General features: G+C 46.7%; 1 protein-coding gene across 1 annotated transcript in view; it reads right to left on the bottom strand.

Annotated features, from left to right (window-relative positions):
• Positions 1–4746: 4746 nt before the first annotated feature.
• The window catches only part of MMP19 (matrix metallopeptidase 19), a 62675-nt gene continuing 44011 nt past the window's right edge, over positions 4747–23410 (bottom strand). The window contains exons 8-9 of the mRNA XM_085600908.1: positions 15118–15245; positions 4747–5779 (exon numbers count right to left, since the gene is read on the bottom strand). Of these exons, the coding sequence (XP_085457034.1) occupies positions 5549–5779; positions 15118–15245 (359 nt within the window). The 3' untranslated portion in view covers positions 4747–5548. The remainder of the gene's footprint in view (positions 5780–15117; positions 15246–23410) is intronic.

Genomic DNA, 23410 nt, shown 5'->3' with positions numbered 1-23410 from the left:
CCAAGACAACTCCATGACCATGGAAATAGGGTCTGAGAACAGCTGGGGAAGGTAACCAATGGTGGGCACCACTGTGTGAATAGACGCTGCAAAAACAATCTGGGTGGGAATGCAACTGCTGCGTAGCAGAAAAAGTTGGGTATATAACGCACCAAGCATCAGCGAGGGTTCAATGGGTTAACTAGCTATGAAAATGGAACAGCATTCAACAGCATGGTAGATTGATGGAGATTCTAATACAGTCCTTTATGACTTTTAGGATCGTTCTACACCACTGCTGCCTCAATGACCCAAGGCACAACCGGCCAATCAGCCATAGCAGAAGTAACCAAGGACCAAAAAGACAAATGGCCCGAGTGAGGCATGTAAACCACCCCGATGTTCAACGGGCATCCATTAATGGCCCCTCCAGCTAATAGGAAGCGGCCGTCTGCGGCCACGTATGTCCTGTCCACCCTGAAGGGTATCCCCTCCGTGATACAGAGTGCCACTCCCTGGGAATAGGCCGAGTAACCCGTACCAATCACCTGACTGCACCATTTAGATTGCAGTTTAGCCACTACTGTATCCAATAAATGCGTCTCCTGTAAAAGTGCGACATGGACCCTCCCCAGCGGACCAAGGCAGCATGGAGCGTATGCACAGAGTTCATTTCCCAGACGTTCCAAGTGAGGAAGCTATGTGTTAACTGCCATACCGTGATAAAAAATAGAGAAATGGTGGCACCTGCCAGGATACAGCCACCACATGCAAGGGATAGGGAGAACCTAACTGGCAGAAATGTAAATGATCAGAAGGGCACCAACTAAACACTGAATGGGTGCAAAAGGCACCCATAGGACAGCCAACTCTGCAACCATCCAAAAACGAGAAACCACCCAAACAAAGGAAAGAAAAACAAAAGCGCCCTAACAGGGGGCAAAGGAGGGAGAAAAGCACAAGAACCATCAAAACTCCGACAGCAGAGGCTGTCTGAGTAGGTACAGGGATGCGGACAAAGGCAAAGCAGAAAACTGTAGGAGGTCGGAGATCCCAGATCAACAGTTCAACAAGGAGCATAACACGGAGTACAAATACAAAGTCAGCCGTACAACCGGCTGTAAGTTAAAGAAGGAAGGCCACTGCAGCACCGATACAGCTGAGGCATCACAGAGACGGAGTCCACACCAGGTCCACAGATCAACAGTTCAACAAGGAGCATAACACGGAGTACAAATACAAAGTCAGCCGTACAACCGGCTGTAAGTTAAAGAAGGAAGGCCACTGCAGCACCGATACAGCTGAGGCATCACAGAGCTTGAGTCCACACCAGGTCCACAATAGACAAAGCTGTGATGACCGGGTGGGGGGTCATCAGAGCCAGAGCCGCCAGATAGTTTGTCCCCAGAGGCTGCAGAGTCAAATGTGAGTAGGTGTGATGTTAATGAAAGCCCTGGAAGGGATGCCCCTGCTGCAACAGCACTGTGCTGCTCCTGCTGGCATTGGGCAGGAGTGGATGTCCCTCTCTTGGTTGCTTTTGGTGCTGCAGGTGAACAGTGCCAGTAACTTGAATCCAGGTTGAATGAGGAGGGAGGAAAGGGCGAGCAGCCATGAGAGTGCCTGGTGAAAGACTCCACCCAGTCCCAGGTCTCCTCCAGCTGTGAAGAGAAGGGGGATGTTGATCATCTGATACCCGCAGCTTAGCAGGGAAAAGGAGAGCAACTGAGGCCACCTCACGCTGCCCCTGTTTGACCTGAACGAAGAAAGCCCTCTGACGCCATGTATAGTCTGGGAAAAACATCACTTTGGCATTCTTGTACCACACAATACCTTTATCCCGAGCCGCCGTCAGCACGGTGTCCTGGTCCCGATAATTCAAGAGCTTCACCACCATAGGCCTAGGGAGTGCCCCTTGAAGGGGGCACCGAGCGGGAATTCTGTATGCATGCTCAATGACAAAATAAGGAGAAGGCGTAGTGGGGGCAACATCCTGCTTTATCCAACATTCCAGAAGCAGTATTGGGTCCGCACCCTCCCCAGACTCCGGGGGTCCAATAAGACAAATGTTACTGCGGCGCGAGTGGCCCTCGGCATCCTTCAACTTATGTTCAGCAATGCACGCCCTCTCCTTGACATTCCTTGTCTGTTTCTAAACATCCGGCCGCAGCTCCTCCAAGGCTTGGTTATTGGTGGTGATCTTTTCAGACATCTTGTGTTGGTTTTTGCGAATGATTGCCAGATCATTGGTAAAGTTGTCAAATTTGGCCTCAAACGCAACCAGAGACTCGGCAATGGCAGCCAGTATCTAGTCCAGTTTAGCGGAGGCCGGCTTCGATGCAGCCGCAGCCATCCCGGGGAGGATGCCAGATCAGAAGCCATCTCGATGAGAGGCTCTTCGCCACCATGGGACAGGAGAGATGAGTCCAGGTCCTTGGGTCCAGGACAGGGTCCTCTGTGATGCCTGCGTGGTTGCCTCTGTTTACCCATAAGCCCCCAAGAGTCTTGATCCAACTTGTCACCATTTGGAGGGTGGAATCGCTTGCGAGGGGCCAGCAAGGCCGGCGGTGCCAGAGACCCACCTCACCTATAGCTGATACACAGCAGGCCTATTGGGGCACGAGCAGTTTTGGTGCCCAACAGAGTCCAGTTCGAGGGCAGCCCCCAAAGCAAGCACAAAAGTGATGAACTCAGCTTCACGGCACACCCAAAGTAAGGAATGGCCAGATGTGAATGTTAGATCCAGAGTCAGCAAGCCAGCAGCCTGGCTCCTAGGCCTGGCAGAGGAGGACATCCGCACACTATACCAATGCACCAGCTCTTTGAGGCGGTCTTCGCCACTTGGCCTCCAATCAAGGAGCGGGAACTCCCCCAGGCAGCAGTAGCCTCACCTATTCCACACAGGCGGCCCATTGCAGTTTGCCAAAGTCCCCAGAGTTGGCCAGGTGCCCACACACTTCTAGGCCCTCGATGCACTAATACGCCAATGCGGCGGGCCGACTGTGCCCTTGAAGAACCTGTGTCCCGAGGCCTAATCCCAACTGTGGGCCGTGGGTATTGGCAATAAGTAGTTTTGTCCCACAGGTCGGCCGCTCCTCGATTGAGCAGGGGGAAGCAGTAGATTGGGGCCAGAGAAGCGGCAGCTGCCATGTGCCAATCTAGGTCCAGGCGGGGTTGCTGCACCTCAAGGCTGTGTTTCACCTGCCTGAGCTCTGCAGGCTAGCTATCATCCTGCATCAATTTCCAGGTGTCACCCAGGAGACCAAAGGAGCCCAGCGAGTCGGAGCATCAATCCTCTGCCAAGAAGCACCTCCTGCTTTGGTGGATGAATCTAGATCATCCTGGGCTGGGGAGCTACTTCACTACTTGTCTGCTATGTTTGGTATTCAAGCCATGCCCCCCTCTTCAAAATAAACTTTTAGCATTGGATTTTGATGTGATCCATAATGTTTAGAGGTGAGTACTATTACATCTTGCTCTGCTTCTTTTCCATTGTTGTATTTTATTATTTATACAAATCACGTTAACCAATAAGTAACTTGGCCCCATTGTACTAAGGGGGGGAGGGGCAGATTGGATGCAACTACGGCTTTAACAAGTGCCAGAATTATAGAAAGGTTTGGTTGGACTCGAAGGTGGAGGGACGGTTTACTCCAGAGGAATGCTGCTGGAACTGAGAAAACCCCACAACCCAAGTATGAAGAGTGTGCATAGGGTCATATTAGTGCAATTGAGAAGCCAAAAAAGTGCTGCTTGGTACTCCGCCGAAGACTTCTAGCAACCATACTATCTGTCTTGGTGCATGTATACGGATTAAAAGTGCGCACATGCTGAACGCTGGCTTGTGTTACTCTCAGTTGAGGGGCCTTTTTCAAGCTTCATGGAAACACATTATATAACTTATTTACAGGGCATTTGAAAAGTGCAACGTGTGCAGCACCTGTACGTGTTCAAAACTCTAGAATATTTTTATTGTAACCACAGCTCCTTGAAATCATCCGTGTCGGCACTGTGTCCATTTGAAAGGGCACCTGTTTTTTAAGGTGGATTTTTTGCCATATGAAAAGAAAGATTCCATGATATTGGGCTGCGCTGAAGAAAATGCTATATCATCATTTCCAAGCTGTTCTCCAGGAAGAAAAAAGCTATGGCGACAAGAAGTCCCCGGGTGAGCATTAAGCTTATAGACCAAATCCCAAGCTACCATGTTGTGCCTGTTTCTACGCCAAGGATTTGTATCCTTACAAATAAACTCATCAAACCTGCACATCTAACAACATCAACCACATACAGATGCCACTCACAGCCTCTCACTAAAAAGACACTACACTGCACGCTCATTTGTGCACATGCTTAAGTGTGCTTTGCAATTGACCACACCACACATCAGGTATACGTATTGTTTATCACAGAACCATGGTTCATACACGCACCTTCCTAATGCCCTGATCTATACAGGCTGTGAGGGAAGAGAAGGCTGGGTGAGGTCTCACTATTATGTGCCAACCCTCCTGTGTTTTGACCCGCTGGAAACCCTGGAGTTCTTCACTTGTCATTTATCTTCCCCTTAGCCTCTCAACCACTCCCACACATGTACCTTCATCTTGCTATGAAACATCGAGTTACTACTGTCTCATAGGCATCTCGCTGAACATAGGCTGAAACAAGGTCCCTAGTCAAGTTTGGTTGAGAGGACACAGATGAGAAATTCACATGCAACTGTCAACCATAAGAGATTGTTAGTGTACATAATAACAAGCCCCACTAATGAGCAGTGTCATATTGTATTTATTATAACAATCGAAACCCTCTCTTGGGAGAGGACATAAATAATTAGCAATGTTCGAGCTCGACATTCAGCAACGGAAGTATGCACAGCATGTGAATCTAAAACAAAAATAAACTGCAAACCTAGATTTGTAAAGTAACGTTTAACATTTGATGGTTCCGCATGAGCTGTGCTCTGGTAACCTCAAAAGAGACTGCATTGATGCTTGTAATTTTACCATCTGCCTGCAGGTGGCACTGTTTGTTTGGAAAACTAATCTTACACCTGAGCGCCTAACAAATTTGTGGGTATAAACTGGTCCTCAGCACCATAGAAATCCCAGTATTAACTGTGAAACAGATACAATAATATTGTTATTAAATGTGATCCTCTCATAAATAGATACCGCTTACACCGCTGGTCTTTCTACCTGGTGACCACCTGAAGAACATACTCATGCTGCACACGCACCATTAGAACATTTACATGCAGCATTGTAGGGGCAGTGTTGTGGCCAAAATCCTTGCCCAGCATTGTAGTAATTCCTCTGAAACCTCGACAAGCTACAGCTCCATATAAAGGATGTTGGGCTTTGTAAGGATGAAATATTGACTGAAGATCTGGAGAGAAGAGTGTAGTTGGAGCCAAACAAGAAATTCTGTGACAAAACATATTGGCGGCAGCGGTGGGATATGAGTTCCTTTTGCACTGGCAGCGGTGGAATGCAAGTACATTCAATGGTGACAGAAGTGGGATTGATGCCTCATTCTTCTGTTGCTTCTCTTGAAAGCGTCTGCCAGTACACTAGCACTGCATCCAGCGCTCAGCCTTGCTGAGCGGGTAACCCCTGTCCGCCCGCAGCTGCCGGTTCACCCGCCAGTACTTGTCACCCTTGAAGAAATACACCTTGTTGTTCTTCCATGTCAGGGCAGCGTCTAGGTTTGAAGGAATCCCAGTGAAGAGGCTGGAGATTTTCTTAGGGTACGACGTGAAGTCAGTCCATGCCAGCTCGTCCCACTGCCAGTAACCGTCACCCTAAAAGATGGAGACTTGTCAGTGAAGCTACCAGAAAAGTGTGACATTTCATCTCAAACATCTTCCTCCACCCACACTCTATGGACTATATCCGTCTGTCCTTGAGAAACATTCTAGGATGTCAGCTTTACTGTCTTCCACTACCTCTCAGGGAATTTGACCATCCAGCGTAACACTGCATCCCCCTGTATGGCCCTCTCCTGGGTTCCTCACTTCTGTGGACTCTCGCCACCAAAACACGCTTTTTTGTCTTCAGAAACACACTGTTACTAGCACTGCTACTCTGTTTTATTCTCTTTTTTTAGTTCCCTGTCCTTCCTTGAAACAAACCTGCCGCCCTCCAAGACACCTTGACGCATTCAGAAGCCGTGCTCTAAGGTACCCCGCCGCCCAATAAGGCAGACTGGCAGCCACCTCTGAAGCCTCTGTCCCATATAATGACCCACTACCCCTGAAATCCCTGTACTCTATCCAAGGACCTTCATTCGCCCCCCCCCCCCACCCCCGGTGAAACTCTGTAGCACCATTTCCTCAGGACTCCCAGCTGCCCCATGTCTACAGCTGACTCCCCTCCTGGGCCCGGTCTGATTCTTCCTGCTCTCATTCTAACCTTCTGGCCTGATGCTCGTTCCCATGTGCTTGTATTTGTTGGGTCCACAGCACCTCTATCCCATCATCCCATTCCCTCCCCTTCCTGCCCTGTCTTCCTGAGGCTTGCTCCTGTTGTGTTTGCGGAGTCGTATCACAGTGTTTCCACCTGTCTGCTCTTCCCGTCATGCTTCCAGAGCCCGACTCACGCCTGCCTGTTCTCCCTGTGGCCTCTGCTCTAGTCAGGCATTATGCTACATTGGATTCTCTAGAACATGTTCCTACCAGGTACTTTTCTGGCGCAAACACTTTGAACATAACAAAAACATAATTTACACATTAGAAGGAAGCAGAGTTTACACTTTATTTCTGAAACTGAGATGCTCAGCCTTAGGTGCCCAAACTTGCGTTGCCCGGTAATCCTAGACCGTGCCTGACCCAAGGGCAGGATGCGGCAGGTGGCATCAGGTGCTCTTCTGTCCTACGGTTGGCAGTGCTCGCCTCTGTGTAATGCATCTGCTTGAAGTCCTCTGTGCCCTCTGAGTCATCACTGACTCCCACTGTGACTCTATTGGAGCTGGGAACACAAACCACAAGTGCTTCTGGGTAATGGCCCCAGGAAGCGTTCACCTCCTTACAGGACCTTGTTCCAGAGCCAGTGAGCAGCTGCCCTGGGACCCTAGACGTTCTATGTGTATCCTGGTGAAGCCCTTGTGTGTACAGTGCCTACTGAATGACTTCTAGGACACTCCGGGATGAGCAAATCTGACCTCGTGCTACAGCTAGTGAACTGATCTGAAGAGGACTGACCATTCTAACTATGAAAAATAGTCTAAAATATAACAGTCTTACCTAGAAGGCTCCGGCAGCAAATTACAGACACCCTCCAAACCCAGTGGTACCCGCTGATCGACCTGTGAGAGGTGGAAGGCTGGGTTTGGATGCTGTGACCAACAGGCTACACTCCCCAAGGCACCCTAGAAATTCAGGGCACACCCCACTGCAAATGTGTGCACCCATAGCGTTATCTTGATTCTCTCAGTAAAGTGTCCTGTGCATGTTCACATCTGCACATGAGCAAAACATGAGAGCACTGAGCCTAAAAAGGACTGCCCCATCAACCTCTGGATGCCCAGGCTCATCTGCCTTAGTAACCTGAAATAATAACCTTTTACAGGGCACCTGCTGCCATGGGCTTGCTGTTTTGTAGCTTTGGAAACAGATGTAACTATGTTCAAATCCAATTGTACTCAACCTGAAGACAGGAGCCCAAATGTACTATCTGTTTGTGGCAGTATTCGCACTACGCATGGCAGTGCTTTGCAGTACAAACTGCAACGCCGATCAGCTTTTCCAGACAAAAAGTATTTTGTAGTGAAAGTGGATTTGAGTGCTGTGCAGGTCCTGCATTTACACAAAGGGGGAATAAAGGGGCAGGAATATTGCAAACACTCATGGGTTGTCTGCAAAAGACAGATTAATTAAAAAAATATGACCTGGAAATGCATTAAAAAAACTGGAGCAAACAAGGGGCAATCTGTGTATGGCGTGATATCCCTTGGCATAAGGAGTACATTTGCTGCAAAAGGACACATCTTATGTGGCTTAGCCATGGGAGGTTGCCCCTTTGTTGAAATCTGTGCTGGAGGGTTTATCTTGAGTATATATCCCACTGCTGAGTCTCATTGTGCTGTAGCGAACTGCATATCATTGTGCAAAAACTGCTTTTTTAGCACAAGTGAAGCTGATGACATCATCAGCATGCAACTCTTCCTGAATGTGGCACTGCTCAATTTCTCCTCACTCTTTTAGTTTTCATGCAGAGCTCCACTGCGTTATCAGTAGTAAATCTAGGCATGAGTGTGGCTTGCCATGCTTGGAGCCTGTCATCTGATGATTGGCCACAGACCTCTGAACCCGAACACTCTGGATGAAATGGGCCAACCTCTATGGCAAACCTATCCACACATGCTATTTTCCCTGACCCTCTCGTAAGACTCTCCTAGGCTTGTTCAGACCCACACACCGGAATAAATTAACAAATTACTTACCTTGGGTAATGCTTTTCTGCTGGATATTACATGTACCCACAGATTTCTCACCTTTTGAGTTCCCCCTGATGCCAGAAACCTTTCCTGTAATATCTCCTGAACCCTGGCGGATGGTGACTCTAGATTCCATAATGGTCTGGTCCTGCCTCTCAGAGTCATGACACGGACCCATATGTAGACGCTGCCACTGTACACTAAGGACAGTTTACAAAGGCAATTTCTGCGCCCTCAGACGCAGAGCATCTGACAAGTTGGTAGTTGTACAGTGTGCTAATATCTGAATCGGGTCCTTATGACCTAACCGAAGTCTACTTCATAGAAAGGGGAGGAGGGAGGGCTATTGTGAATCTGTGGTTAAGTAGAGTATCCACCGGAAAGAGTGTTACTGGAGATACGTAACTTGTTCTTCTGCTGGATACTTCTAACTGCTGATTCGTCACATCGAATTGATATCGAAGCAGAATGCCAGCCTCCTAGTCCGACACACACAAATATGGTATGTCTGAGGAGTAGACTTTATAGGAAGAATACTGGCAGGACCAAGAGGGCCAAGACGTGGCACATCTTGATACAGAGGATGTTTCTGAACCGCCCTTCCTTTTTACGCTCCGGAGAATCCAACGAAGAGTTAGTCATCCACCCAGTGCTCCTAAGTACAATCGATATAGAAGCCTAGGACTCTCTTAATGTCCAATCCGTGAAGCAGAGAGAAAAAAGCAGGCAGTGTGACAGACTGCCCTACATGGAAAGGCGGTACCACTTTTGGAAGAAAGGATGCCGGAGTCTCAAGTATCAACTGGTCAGGGAAGAAAGTGGGATAAAGAGGCTCGATTCACAGTGCCTACAGTTCACTGACGTGATGCACAAAAGTGATTGAAATGAGGAAATGGTGTTAAGGGTTAGTAACTTCAAAATAAAACTATGCACGGGATCAAAAGGCATGTGCATTAAGAAGGTAAAAAACAAGTTAAGGTACAACTGCCAAAAAGAAAAGGCAGAGCATTAAACATATTGGTAAGCCCTTTCAAAAATGTATCACAGCAATGTCAAGTAACCCGTAACGGTTCCCAAAGCAAATCCTTGCTAGGCCCAAAACAAGAAACAAATCAACCAGACGGTCCTTAGATTGTGCCACAAACGTTGCCCAGTGACCAAATTAGTCTAACTATGTGGATGAGCCACAAGGGTCCAAATGCACACCATCCACCCCGCAGGCAGAACAAAGCAACTCTGTTGGTTCTGCTCAATCCCATGCATGGTGGTGTAGGTTGTGGAGGTTTAGGTGCAGAGCCCTGATCTGATTTTGGGACAGCAGGTGCTCCTGAAGGAGTAGAAGGAGTGGAGGACAGATGCTCAGGCTCAGCAGATCAAAGTACCGGACTGTTCGAGCCAAGTCTGGAGCTGTCAACATGAGCTGAGCTCAGTCCCTCCTAAGCGTCTTCAGAACTCCAGGAAGCAGAGGCAACGGGGGAAATGTGTAACAGACACCAGAGTCTCACAGAAAGCAAAATGTGTCTCCATGGGAGGTCTGAGGTGGAAACTTCAGGGTGCAAATGGCTTGTCACTAAGGCCCAGTTTACAAAACTTAAACGCAGCGCAGCTTAGCACCTAAAAATGTTGAGTTGCGTGAGAGCGAGAGAGAAGGACAGCACTATATCTACAGAGATATGGCACTCTCCTCCTCTCCCCCTAGTGCCGGCGCAGAATCAGACTGCAGAGTGCCACGTGCACACCTCTGTACCATAGAGCAAGGGTCCAGCATAGGTTTTGTACTGAAAGGGTATTCTTCCAGTACAACATTCTATGCATAGACTAATTTTAAAACGTTTCGTATGCTGGATGTGTGCTCTACAGTGCAGCATACATGCAAAGGGAGAAGCATTAGGAGAAATAAAAGCATTTCCCTTTTTAAACGCCTGCTTCAAATCTGAGTTATTTTTTGACGCAAAACTCTGCTTACTAATGTCAGTAGGTAGGATTTTCCATCAAAAAGCATGAGTGGTTACATGGGAATGCCCATGTACCACCCATGTAATGCCCCCTTCATACTAAGTAATACAAAGCAGCGCTTTTAGGCAACCTTTCAGTGCAAAACAAGTTTTGCACTGGAAAGTAAATGACAAAAACACATTTTGCACTGGTTATCGTCACTTGTAATGCAAACACAGTGAAAAATGTTTGTGAATCTTGGCCTGTGTGTTCTCGGCTGTAGCAAAAAGATCTATCAAGACACCTTGAACTACCTACATGTGCAGTAATCACTTGGGGTTAGGTCGATGACATCTGCTGAGCTTGCCTGGCCTGGCATTCAGGGAACCTGCCAGATGGTTGACAGAAGGGGAAACCTCGGACGGTCCAGCCAGTGCCACAGTCTTAGTTTCTCATGGCACGACACGTGACCCCACGTTGTACTGTCTGTCAGCAACAGAACAAGGTCACGCTTGGTGGAAGGCATGAAGGTCTTGAGGTCCGGCCCAATAGCATGCAACTACAGAAGATTGATGTGGTGCCTCTGCTCCACCACGGACCAAAGGGCTGTAATCTCCACCTTATCCAAGTGGCCTCCCCAGATCAGAGATAATGTGGCCATAACCAGCTGGAGCCCTGAATGGGGCAAGGAGAGTGGTATGCCCCAAGTCAGATTGGCATTCTTCATCCACCATCAAAGGACCTGGATCGCCTACTCCAAAACAGAGGCACCCCCAGTACCGAGCCCATTCATTGAAAGGTGATAATTCCATTACGGAGCCCACATGTGCCAATGGGCATGGGGCAGTGACAAGATCCTCAAGGATAGGAGATCAAGATGCCTCAGAACTGTCCAGCCATAAACAGGAATGAACCTAAAATATCTGGCTCTTAGCCTGAAGGGACATAAAGGCTTTGAAAGCCTCCATATCTAGAAAAGCCCCACAAAAGGGAATCCTCTGCAGTGGCTGAATGTGGAATTTCCGCATGTTGATGGAGAACCCAAGGGAAAATAGCGGTGAGATTGTCGACTGTGGGTGGTCCATGACTGAGTATGACGAGCCCACCTTGAAATTATAATCTTGGAGAAACGGGAATATGGGAACTCTGCAAAGATGAGTCATGGCCACTGACATCAAGCACATGAACACTAGAGAGCAGAGGGGAGACCAAAAGGAAGGACGGTGAATTGGAAGAGTTCGGAGGAATTGCATGTAGAACAGCTGGACAGTCACATTAGAGAATGCACCCTTTAAATCCAAGGACACCATCCACCCCCCTTTCCCGTTCTAGAGCAGAGTACCTGGGCCAGAGTCAGCACTTTTCATTTTTCTTTCAAAGGGAAGATATTATGGAACCAAAGGTCTAGCATGTGTTTCAGGCCACCATCCTTCTTGTTCACCAGGAAGTACCTGGAGTAATATACTGTGCGTCTCCACCTCAGGGACTCTTACTCCCTTGACATGCAGTGTTTGTGAGAGAAGGGTGGCATGATCCACTGAAGTCTGAGCTAATACAGGAGGAAAAGAGGGCCGTAAACAGAAAAGGGAGCGTGTAACCATTCTGGGCAGCCTCTAAAGATTGCCAGTCTGAGGTAATTGCCTACCAGCTAGACAGAACAAGCATCTGCAATACAATAGGTCTCGCATTTACGCCACTTTGAGCTATTGACATTGTAAATGACAATGCCTTTTATTTATGTTTTGGTTTTAAAAACAAATAAAAGGCATTGTCATTTACAATTTCAATAGCTTAAACTCTTGCAAATGCAAGACCAATTGCATTCCAAGGGCTTGAAGTCATCACTGAGTTGCTTCCTTCTGTCTCCCAGGACCCCTGAAAAGTTCTCTGTTTGCTACAAGTTAAATAAACAAGCCGGTGGTCACAATTGCGCATGAGAGACTCTCCTGCCGTAAGAGAAACTCATTAAAGAAAATAGTGCTTACAGACTAAAGAAGACATACTGTGTAACAACCAAAGTAAAAGGGCCAGTCTACATGGGAGGTTACTAATGAAGACAAGGCGGTACTAAGGAGGGACTAACAAGCCTAATACGAATCAGAAGCCAGCATTTACGAAGGAGAATGACACAATTGAATGACAAATATGGGCAGAGAGTTGGCGGGGCTTCAAGTACATACTTGAATACAGCATGGCTCACAGAGCTGCGCTGCCCAGGCCCAGGCTCGACCTAAAAGGCGAATACTGCCTCCTTTTGGCCACTGGTGACCAAAGGAGTGAGAATCAGAGTGATCTGGCAGTGGTTGCAGCTGGCAACAAGGAAAAGGTCTTCGCCCCAAGCTTATGGCCACAGCCAATACCACTACCTCACTCCCTGAAGCCACGGAAAAGGTTGAGCAGCTTGTTGGATAGGTTGGGAGGGCTGCCTCTGGTAACAGGCAGATCCCTTGCTTAGCCCTGTAATTTCTGTGACTGCTGGCGAAATTAGTGGACCGGAGAAGCGTGTCATAGGTCGGCTGTCTTTTAAGTCCTCCAAGGCAGAGTCCAACATTTCTCTGAAATGCCTGGATCTATCAAAATGCATATCCATCATGGACACCTGCATTTCACCCGAAAAATTCATGGCGTGCATACAGGCATGGCACTGGACCACCACACTGGTGTCAAATGCATGGCCAATGTTCCGTGGTATCTAGACTAGCTCTTAAAATGTACTTGGCTGCAATCAGTCCATCATAGACAGCCTGACCGAACAAGACTCTGAACGTCTCTGGTAAGATAGGCAAGATCTCACTTGCCATATCCCAAAGGCCATGAGTGCACCTCCCAGAACGCAAAAACATTAAAGGGCCTCAGAGCCAGATTGGCAGACAAGTCTCCTTCCCAGTGCATTAATGCATGTTATTCTCAGTTAGGTAGAGCGGTGGGGAAGGAATTAGGGTTTATCTTACTATCAGACACCTGTACAGCTAGGCTTTCCAGTGTGTGAAGTTATGCCTGGAAGGCCGGGTCCCTTGTGGCAGGCCTATGGTACCAGGCAATAGGTCGACTCACTATTGGCACTGAACAAAGCTTGGACGGGCTGGCATTAGGATCCCAGTCAGGTCCACATTGAAGGGCAGCAATGGTTTGGAAGTTGAGGGACCTGGCTGCAACATGTCTGTGGACAAATTTGCCTTAGTTTCCACAGTATGCAACTGCAGGTCAAAACCTCTGGTTCTGAACTATCACCGTGAAAGAGACACTCTAGTAGTGGGACCAAATGGCGAGTCCATATCTGTCTCAGGAGAGATATTGTAAATCTAAGCATAAGCCACTATCTGGGTAGTAAGGGGAGACCAAATTGTCTTCCTCCTTATTGTATTCATCATGGGGAACAGTTAGGCAAACTCGCTTCTGGAACCAAAGCTGGCCTTGAGGTCAGATCAGGCACCAGTGCCTCTTGAGAAAGGCTGATGCAGTACTGTCTGAAACCTACATGGTTTCAGCAAAGGTGTGGAAGCACGGTGTGGCACCAGCAAGAGGACGAACATGGCAATAGTGGTGTTAGTTGACTCTGGGGAGAGCCTCAACTGTAGAAGTTCAGTTCAGGGCACTGGAGGCCCATGTGGCCCATAGGTGCGCCAGGAAACCTGGAATTGTCTGAACAAACTGCAGCATCACTTCCTTGAAGACTTCAACCTGCTGTGAAATCAACCATGGCTGGAAAATTCAGGGGACCTTGACTTCAACTGTGGAATGGGATCAGCGTCAGATGATGGCGGTGGAGCTGGATCCTTACAATGTCAAATGAGCGACCGCTCCCTGGAGCGGAAGAGGTATGGGGTGTGGATTCCATGTTAGTTTTTTTGTTCTTGCGTTGAGGCCTGTCCTTCATCTTCTCTTGAACCTACCTGAACATGGCGACCTAGACTAGGACCTAGCATTAAGTCAACACTTGGATCAGGAACATGCCAGTGACTGCAAACACGGCCGTCCATGCTTTCTGTACTCAGTGACAAAGTTCCACTTCCGGCTCCCTGATGGCCTTAGGGCGAATCAGGGAGCACTTATTGCAACATTCGAGTCACGCTTGGAACCTAAGCACCAAAGGCAGACATCACGTGGATTCATGCCCAGCATCTGTTTTCAGCAGGTGTGGCATGGTTTAAAGCCTGAAGTCGTTGGAGGGGACATTTTCCGTAATGCACACTGTCGCAGTATGTGTTTTAGGTAGTCCCTGAACCGATTAAAGTTATGGGAGCCGAACTCCGGATCCACGTCGATGGGCACAGAAAAAAGAACTGACTGATATCAGCTCCTATACAGGACTATGAGTCATCACCTTCCAAGGCAGGACCAGGTTGCGACAGTGTCTGATGATGCCACCTGCAGGTATGCTGGACCTATTGCAGTAAAACTTTCCAGATCCAGTCTGGAGCTTGGGGGAATTCAAAAGGCAAGGAATCTATAGTGAGAAGTGTACATCAAAAATGAGTAAACTGAGCCAAACATGACAGCTCTAACTTTGTAGTCCAGAACATATGCAACAGCTTATTTATTTTTTATATGACACTTGCTGACATTGTTACAGTGCTGTAAATAACGGGCATTACCCTGCACAACAGCACTTATTTCATCGACACTGAATGGGTAGCAGACCGAGTTAGGCTGCACCTGGACTGGAATCTGCAGTTTGCAAATATACTTCTTCAGCACATGCACTAACCCCCTGAGCTATCTCACCAGCTACATGATTTAGCAGGAAATAAAGCCACAGTCACAGCTCACCTTAAAGAGGAAGATCTTCTGGTTGCCCTCCCAGTAGAGGGCTGCGTCGATGTTGGGAGGCACTCGGGCCAACAGTTTCGGGTATCCGTAGTTCAGTTTGAAATCTGTGTATCTCCAGACTTTGTCACCTACAGAAAAAGTACAAGCAGATGGTAAGGGACCAAGACTTGACAACATTAGATTGGGTTGTGTGGGGCACGGAAGTGGGGAGGAAAAAAAGGATCAGAGTAAGAAGTCTAGCAGTATGAGCACCATGAGAGGAGAGGCCTCTCGCAGGACATCTTCATGCAGAGGATAAAGGCTTCATGGAAAGAGCGTGTTGGAGAATGGGGCCTCTCTGGGAAAGAGGTCCCTTATGGAAAGGTGCTTCTCAGGACGGCTGCGTTTGATGGACCGGGCCCTCTTGGGCTGGGTGAATACTGAAGAGGAAAGAGGTATAACAGGGAAGGATGCACACATCTTTGCTCTTTCATTACAGCTAGCAAGTGCTTAGTTTCAGCCTCTGGTTTAAGGTGCTCAGCACCGGAACTTAATTGCCAACACCAGCGCTTGTGACAGGCTGCCGCAAGGTGGCGCTGTATAGCCAATTTAAAAATGACAACAACAACAGTTAATTGTTAATTCCATATACAATAAAAATTACTATTACCTGCTGCCCTTGCCATTCTTATTTCTTTCGGGGCCTGGAATAGTTGGAATAGTCCCACTTGTAGAAGTGTGATTGTTAGTAGTTGTGTTTTTACTGTAATTAGCACATGGCAGGGGCAGTGTGTGGTGCAAGCTGCAGTGGCATCCCGACAATTTCTATAAATTAAGCAGGCCAGCTAGTGGAGCACTCCCTGACATTATACCTTCTGCTTGGTATCACAAGTTGTGGTGTGGCACAATATATACGTATACAACAGAAAATGTAATAGTATGATGCAGTACGGCACGCTAAAGCACAGAGTTTACAGTAGTGCACAACAGGGTGAAATATATTTCACTACATAATAGTTTATGGCACTCCAGCCCTTGTCCTTTACTTGGCTCACCTGAGAGACTGCCTAGGCATTCTGGTCTCTGTAGTCTTTTCATTATTCCATAGTGCAATACTCTCCAAGCAAGAAAGGGGGCTGTATGCCACACAGTCATTGTGCAATCCGTACTTTTTGCAGTCTAAATACTGCACAGAAGTGGCTGGAGAACTTCTATATGTACATTTCATTCTCAATGGAAATCTCCAGCAAAAGGGAAGTCTGTGACTTCTCAGGTTTGAGGGTTCTGGCCAAGCTGATCCTATAGTCAATTCGGGTGCGAATACAAGCCAGAAAGTGGGTGCTCATCGTGAACTCAGGCAACTTCTTATTTTAAGCGCAACATTTTATGGCAACACACTCTCTCACCACTCCATAACTTGTCTTTTATTAGACAGACCTACTAGCCTTCCTTGGCATTCTGGTCTCTGTAGTCTTCTAGTGTAGTGCAGTCTGTGCACCAATGTGCATTATGTCACCATATAGCGCCATATGGAGGCGTATACCACTTTGTGGCACATTGTGGTCCACTATGGCACAGTATGTATGCCCCATTCTATAAGGTAAACGTACCTACACAGCAATGGATCGCTGTACATGTGGAGCGGGTTTCAATGGATAACTGAGGCCCAACAAAGGGGTACCATAAAGTAGGGGGACACACAGCAGAGGTGGTACAGAATGCCATTGCATCATAATGTATGGTTCATTAAGGAACACAATGCTACATTGTGGGACACTGTGGTGGTGTATGCCACTGTATAGTACAATATATTGAAGTTCAGTATTAAAAGAGAAAGTAACCCCACCCCTGACTCTTTTACTCTTGTTACAAGACTCCCAGCCTATTCCAAGCAATGTTTAGTCTGACTTCAGTGGCTGCATTACGTTTTAAAAAATGATTCACCATACTTATGCGCAGTCCTGCAGGTCACAGTCACAAGGCCAGGCAAGCAGACCCACCAACCTATCCAGCATGTGTGGCTGCACACCCTAGGCAGATGCTTTAAAATGTAGTCACCCAGGGACTGATTCACAAAGGTAAAATTAGACTTTTGTGTCAGTTTACCCTTTTTCTGGTATTCACAAATTACAAGTTTAATTTTACTAATAGTAATTTTATGATTGCGGATACTCCACAATTGGTGTGGAGTTCTCCACCCCACCGCAGAGACTCGCAGTCATAAAATTAATATTCATAAAATTAAACTTGTAGTTTGTGAATACGAGAAAAATATTAAACTGACACTTGTAATTTAACCCGTGTGAATCAGTCCCTCGGTGTCTTGTCCGAAGCCAGCAAAGTTTGTGAGAGGGTGTTGGGAATTGGAGAGAGACTATTGATTAGGAGTATAGTTGCCAATATTAAAAAAATATATAACTTTATTGATTTTACAATATCATGAGGTACATCGTAGTTAAATCAGAATGCTAGTATTCAATGCTTGAATGTACAGTTGCTACATTTTTCTAGATCGCCAATTGTCACTATCTGGCAAAGTCATATACGCGGGCATATATCCGTTGAACAGCTGACCGAACTCTACTCAGTGTTTCCAACTGCATCCCCAATAAGGCTCTACAGGGATCATCCCCGCGTCAAATCAGAGTTGGGGGAATCTGGGCACGAGGGGGCCGTGGGCTAGGGCGCCGTGGAAGTCCATGTCTCGCTATTGGTCCACCTTTATCGCAAAGGCTCTACCTCATCCCTGTCATCCAATGCCACCATGTTTCTGCTACTCCATACTATGAAAGTAGTCCACATAGAGTTAAATTATCTCACTCCTACATGCTGGCTCCCAATTTCTAACCAACAGTAGATTCCCCAGAATGATGAAAAGGATTGAGGAGGACATACAGGGGCATAGGAGACACAAAATTTCTGGGGGGGCGGGACAGGGACAACCTTGTGTGCATGTATATGTGCCCGTGTGTGCACATGTGTGTGTGTGCATGCAAGCGTTTGTGTGTGTGTTTTGAGGATGCTGGCTGTAAGAGTGGTGAAGCGCCTAGGCAAATACTGTATTTTCCCAAATCGCCTTACTTTACTTTTTCAAATCTTACTGCTGCCTTCCGGCCTAGTTATTCAAGGCGGCAGGTAGGGTAGGGCTGAGGAGGGGCGGTATCAGACAGCAATCAACAAAGGACCTCTCTACCTTTGTTCTCAGAAGTGCAGAATGCAGACAGCTGTGGCTGTGGCTGAGATTATAACAATTCCTGGAGAGTTGCAGTGCAAAAAAAGTGTAGGGGACGGGTGGCCTCTATGACTATCAGATTGGTCACAGGTAACTGGATGCAGGTCATAGGTCTTGTACAGTCAGGGCCGGCCTTTAGAATGGGAGAGCTGGGCCCAGGCCCGGGGCACCAATTTCTGAAGGACGCATGGAGTTGTGTGCATTATGGTTATGCCAACAGCAACACCCTTCTCCTCTTGCTCCGGCCTTATCCTTGTCTCTGCCTGTTCGTTTCTGTATGATTTGCCAATTAAAGTGGTTTTAGTACTTCATTATCACAGGGCAGGTGATATTTTTAACACCCCTTTAGCACTTTTCTTACCCTCCCTTCACCCTCTGACCTCTGCTGGCTCACATCATCAAACCCATCATCTGCGTGGGCAGCTAAGCTAAATGTGATTTAGGTGAGCTGGGTGAGGTCTGAGATGTTTATGTTCAGGGGCCAGTTGCTGCTCATCTAGGTACTGAACAGTGAACACAAAGGATCCCCCTGCTACTTCATTCAATTCACTACCATCAGCAAGGGCGCCAGATTTCTCTCCGGCCATGCCCAGGGCGCTATCTTAGCAAAGGCTGGCAGGGCCATTAAAGGTAGCGCTTTCGCGTGCTAAAGGCCCTGTGAATCAAGGAAGGGAGACGAGAAATTATTTTGCCTTCTTGTTCCCCCCCACCCTTGTACCCTGCGTTGCCCCACTTCAAAATCTGGTGGGGGGGGATATGTCCCCTCCGTCCCCACACTTCCTACGCCCATGAGGACATAGCAGCATCAGTCACCCAATAACCAGAGCCAGAAACAAGAATTCTTGGCCGAATTATGCTCTATTCCCAGAAAATTCTAAGTTCCGACAGAGGGCGTATGGAGTTATCCAGTAGCCGCCCAGCAGATATCTCTGGTCTGTACTTTTTAATAACAGGAGGGAAATACTGTATTTTTATTGCATTTTTCTAGCACATACAACCCCCAACGGAGCACTGAAGCTCTTTTTGTCAAGTAGCATACTACAACAGGAACACAGGGTTAGTGGTTTAGTACTTGCTTAGTTTGTTAATGCTTTCACAAGTGATCAGGGATCATAAGAAGATCCACTAGATGGATTAGTGAAGGCGTTTATTGGTGAGTTTAGTTCAACTTACTCTTTTCCGATCCCTCACTAGATAAAGTTGAGTAATTAGCTTTGAACAAAAGGAGAACCAAGTACCTTAAATTGACTGGAGGATTAGGAAGCAATAAGGTAGGGTTAACCTCTAGGATGAAATTGTAGCTAATGGTAAGGATGGGTTTGGTTTAGGATGGGTGGTTAAGAACATAAAAGAGAGGAGGCTAGTTAGTGGAGGGAGATTGTGGCAGGGGAAAACATGTGTATGGTTTGATAGCCAATGGTATTGAGTTTGGATGCTTCAGTAGTTCACGATATACGATGTAGTTTGTTAGCCCTGCACTTCTCAAGCAGGTGTTTGTTCTTCGAGAATGTGGGTATAATATTATCAGATAGGGCAAGGCTCCAGGGATGGATGGCATACCGGGAGACCTCTTCCTCTCTGGACCACTTGTCTAGGTCCCGTATTTAAACGTTCTATCGAATAGTATTTTAAAAGTGAATAGGTGCCGTTATCATACCTATTTTTAACTCCTTCGGTGCTCATGACGAGCCCAGCTCGTCATGATTCAGAGTGGAGCTGTGCTCATGATGAGCTGGGCTCGTCATAACGGCTGCGCTCCGCCCACGCGCGATTGATTCCCCGCCTGTGCGGACGAATTAATGAGTTGGCGGAGTCGTGACGAGCCCAGCTCGTCATGAGCACAGCTCCAATGTGACTCATGACGAGCTAGGATCGTCACGAGCACCGCGGCGCCGTGCTCACCCCCCCACACCGTGGGGGAATTACCCCCGCAGCGAAGGGGTTAAAAAAGGGGACAGATCAATTGCTTCAAATTACAGGCCTATAAGTCTCCTTGATAACTCCAACAAAAGATTTTCAGTAGACACGTTTTATGTAAACTGAACGAGTGGATCTTACAGAATAGTATTTTGGAAGGGTTTCAAGCAGGCTTCAGGTTGAAGGTCAGTACATTGGACCAGGACCTCTGTTTCAAGGTGATAACCTGGAAATATATCACCTTGCTGCGTGACCACCTATACGTCGCTTTTATTGACTTAAGAGCGGAGTTTGACCTGGTCCCAAGAGATACACTCTGGGAGGTACTAGCTGGGAATGGCATTCCCCCATATCTGTTAAGAATTCTTAGGCTCCTTCACACTAATACATACGCAAGGGTCAGATGGAACGCCTTGGGGGACATGACTGAAAAGATAGAGATCTTGAAGGAAGTCAGACAGGGGTGTGTCCTTATGCCAACACTATTCAGTCTATTCATCAATGGCGCAGTGAGGAGACTGATGGAATGCAAACATGACACCCCGAAAGTGGCGGGAATACCAACCCCTATACTGATGTTTGCCGATGACACCCTGCAGATCTCCCGAACCCCCATGGGCCTCCAATCTGAACTAAATGGTTTTGTTATCTTTTGCAGAGAAAGGGGCCTATAGCTAAATTTGTCTAAATCAAAAGTCATGATGATTAATCCACACAAAGGGTCCAGAGGTAGTGTGACTGTTGAGGGGTTCCCATTAGAGGTAGTCCACCACTTCGATTACCTAGGGGTGAGATTAAGTGATACCCAGGCATGGGACCCCCAGTTGGCAAAACGTAAAACTACCCTTCACCAGAAAGCCTTCGCTATAGTGAGGCGGTTTAGAGCAGCATCTAGCGGAACTGTCTATCCGGTTATCTCTGTATATAATTCCTCAGCTTTAGCATCGGCAACTTACAGAGCCGAGATATCGGGCTATACCGACACTGAGAGCCATACAAAAATAGAAAATAGGTTCATTAAAACAATTTTAAAGCTCCCTCTAAGCTCTCCCACTACACCGCTTCGCTTAGATCTGGCTCTCAATCCTATTCACCTAACAGTGGTCCTAAAACCCCTTATATTTTGGGCCAGATTATGGTCCACTAATGAACTTGCAGTCTTTAGAGAGTGCGTGAAAGACCTTATGACTCTTGATAGAAATTTGAGAACACCATGGTGAAACACATCAAAGATCTAACGCACAGAATAGGAATGAGGGATTTATGGACTTCTCCGGAAACAATAGTAAAAGATGATGCTCAAAAAATAAAACAAACTTGCTGGGCGGCAGTCCTATTCCAAACCTGGCAAACCCACCCGACCAACTCTGTCACTGGTACATTTCTGAACCACAAAAGCATGCCCAGGCATGAACCTTATTTGAACAAAATGTTCCCCCACCGACTAAAATGTCTGTATGTGCAATATAGGTGCGGGGTTTTGCCCTTGAGAGCACAAACTTCCAAAAGGGCCAATGTTACATCTCAAGCAGAATGTTGTCCAAATTGCCCGTGCATAGTGGAAACAGAGTTCCATTTTATGTTATTCTGTCCCGCATAAAGTAATGTCCGTAAAAAATGGCTGGTGTCTGTATGTAAAAACTTGGGTGCAAGACACTATTGGGAAGAGGAGAGAGTTTTTAAAAGTTACACTCGAGATTGTTTAGCCTTCGCACTCTCTAAGTACCTGTACATCGCCTGGGCGTTAAGGAAAAACGCAATTTGCAAACCTGAATCTTGACAGTGAACTGTTTTACTCTTTTTCTTAACTATTAAGCATTGATGAACTATCGTACATACATATTCTGTTTATCTACCCCCTTGTATTCCCCCAATGATTGCTATTTTGCCGATTTTGCTAGCAATGATTATTCGAATATCTTAGGAACGATCAGGAGGCCTTCAAACAAATTGCACAAATAGTTACAATGTTAGGCTTCGCCTTTTTAGCTCTTCGTAACATGATATAATGTTTTCTAACAGCTTTTTAATAAGGCTTTCATATTCTGTTGTATCAAGTTCCTATATTGTCTGATTTCTTTTTAAGTATTCAAAATGTACGTTTGTATGGATTTGATGTGTTTTATGGGCTGTGCCCGAAATAAACAATTATTATATATTATATTATCAGATAGTTCCTCCTGGATGGCTCTTGGGGTTTTTGAGTGCATTTGGTGCAGTGGATCATCATGGTAAAATGTGTGGACCTTGCCATTCAGTTCATGCTTGAATCACGTTCTTGGGTGGCTTGTTGTAGTGGACTGATTCTTACTGTACTATTTTTATGATGGCAGGGGCCATCTGCTGGTAGACAGACTGTGCCAGGTTTGTAGTGAAACTTGTCCTTCTGCTCAGGAGATTATAGAGGTGTCCTTAGATGGATCACGTTGGGAGTAGCCATCTTATAACCATTCTCCTGAATTGTAAGTTATCCTCAGTGGCTCTAAACTTAGCAGGTAGAGTTCCATAATTTGGCAACTTGAACAGAAAAGGGTTGCCAGTAACAATATTTTTGCTGTAGGCTGTGGTGATTAGTTGTGGCTTCCCGCTTAGAATGTAGGTTCCTGGTTTGCTAGCTGTTAGTGTTTTGTAATTTTTGATTGGAGTTATTTAGGCGCTTCACCATTTATTTCTGTGATTAATGCATAGTAGACTGAAGAAAGACCTGCTTGTAACTGGAAGCCAGTGTAGAGCCTTTGGGACAGGCAAGATGCGGGTTTGCGTCTTTACATGTAGAAGCAGTCTTTCTGAGGAAATCTGAATTCTCTGGAGTATTTTCATACTTGTGAGCGTTATAATATCTCATCATAAAGAAGGTAGATTTAGATAGCATTGTCCACTTCAACATTAAGGGTGAGTGAGGTGTAATGACATTTCCAAGATTTTGAACCTCTAGCTATTTTTGGTGCAAGTCTCAGTTCATCCTGCCAGAAGTATAGAGGATTATGACTTTTTTATTGACCGCAAGTGAATATTTTGGTTTTTGAGACATTTAATCTCAGATGATTCCATGTCATCTATTGAGCTAGACTATGGGTGCTCACAAACTTTCTCTCGGGTGCCAAATTTACAGTGAAGGTTGTGGCTGAAAGCCGCACCGGTGGGGGCGGGGTCAGTGGGGGGGTG

The sequence above is a fragment of the Triturus cristatus genome, chromosome 4_2, assembly GCF_964204655.1.
Source record: "Triturus cristatus chromosome 4_2, aTriCri1.1, whole genome shotgun sequence".
In the NCBI taxonomy this organism is placed as follows: Eukaryota; Metazoa; Chordata; class Amphibia; order Caudata; family Salamandridae; genus Triturus; species Triturus cristatus.
This window is presented reverse-complemented; position numbering and strand designations above follow the sequence as displayed.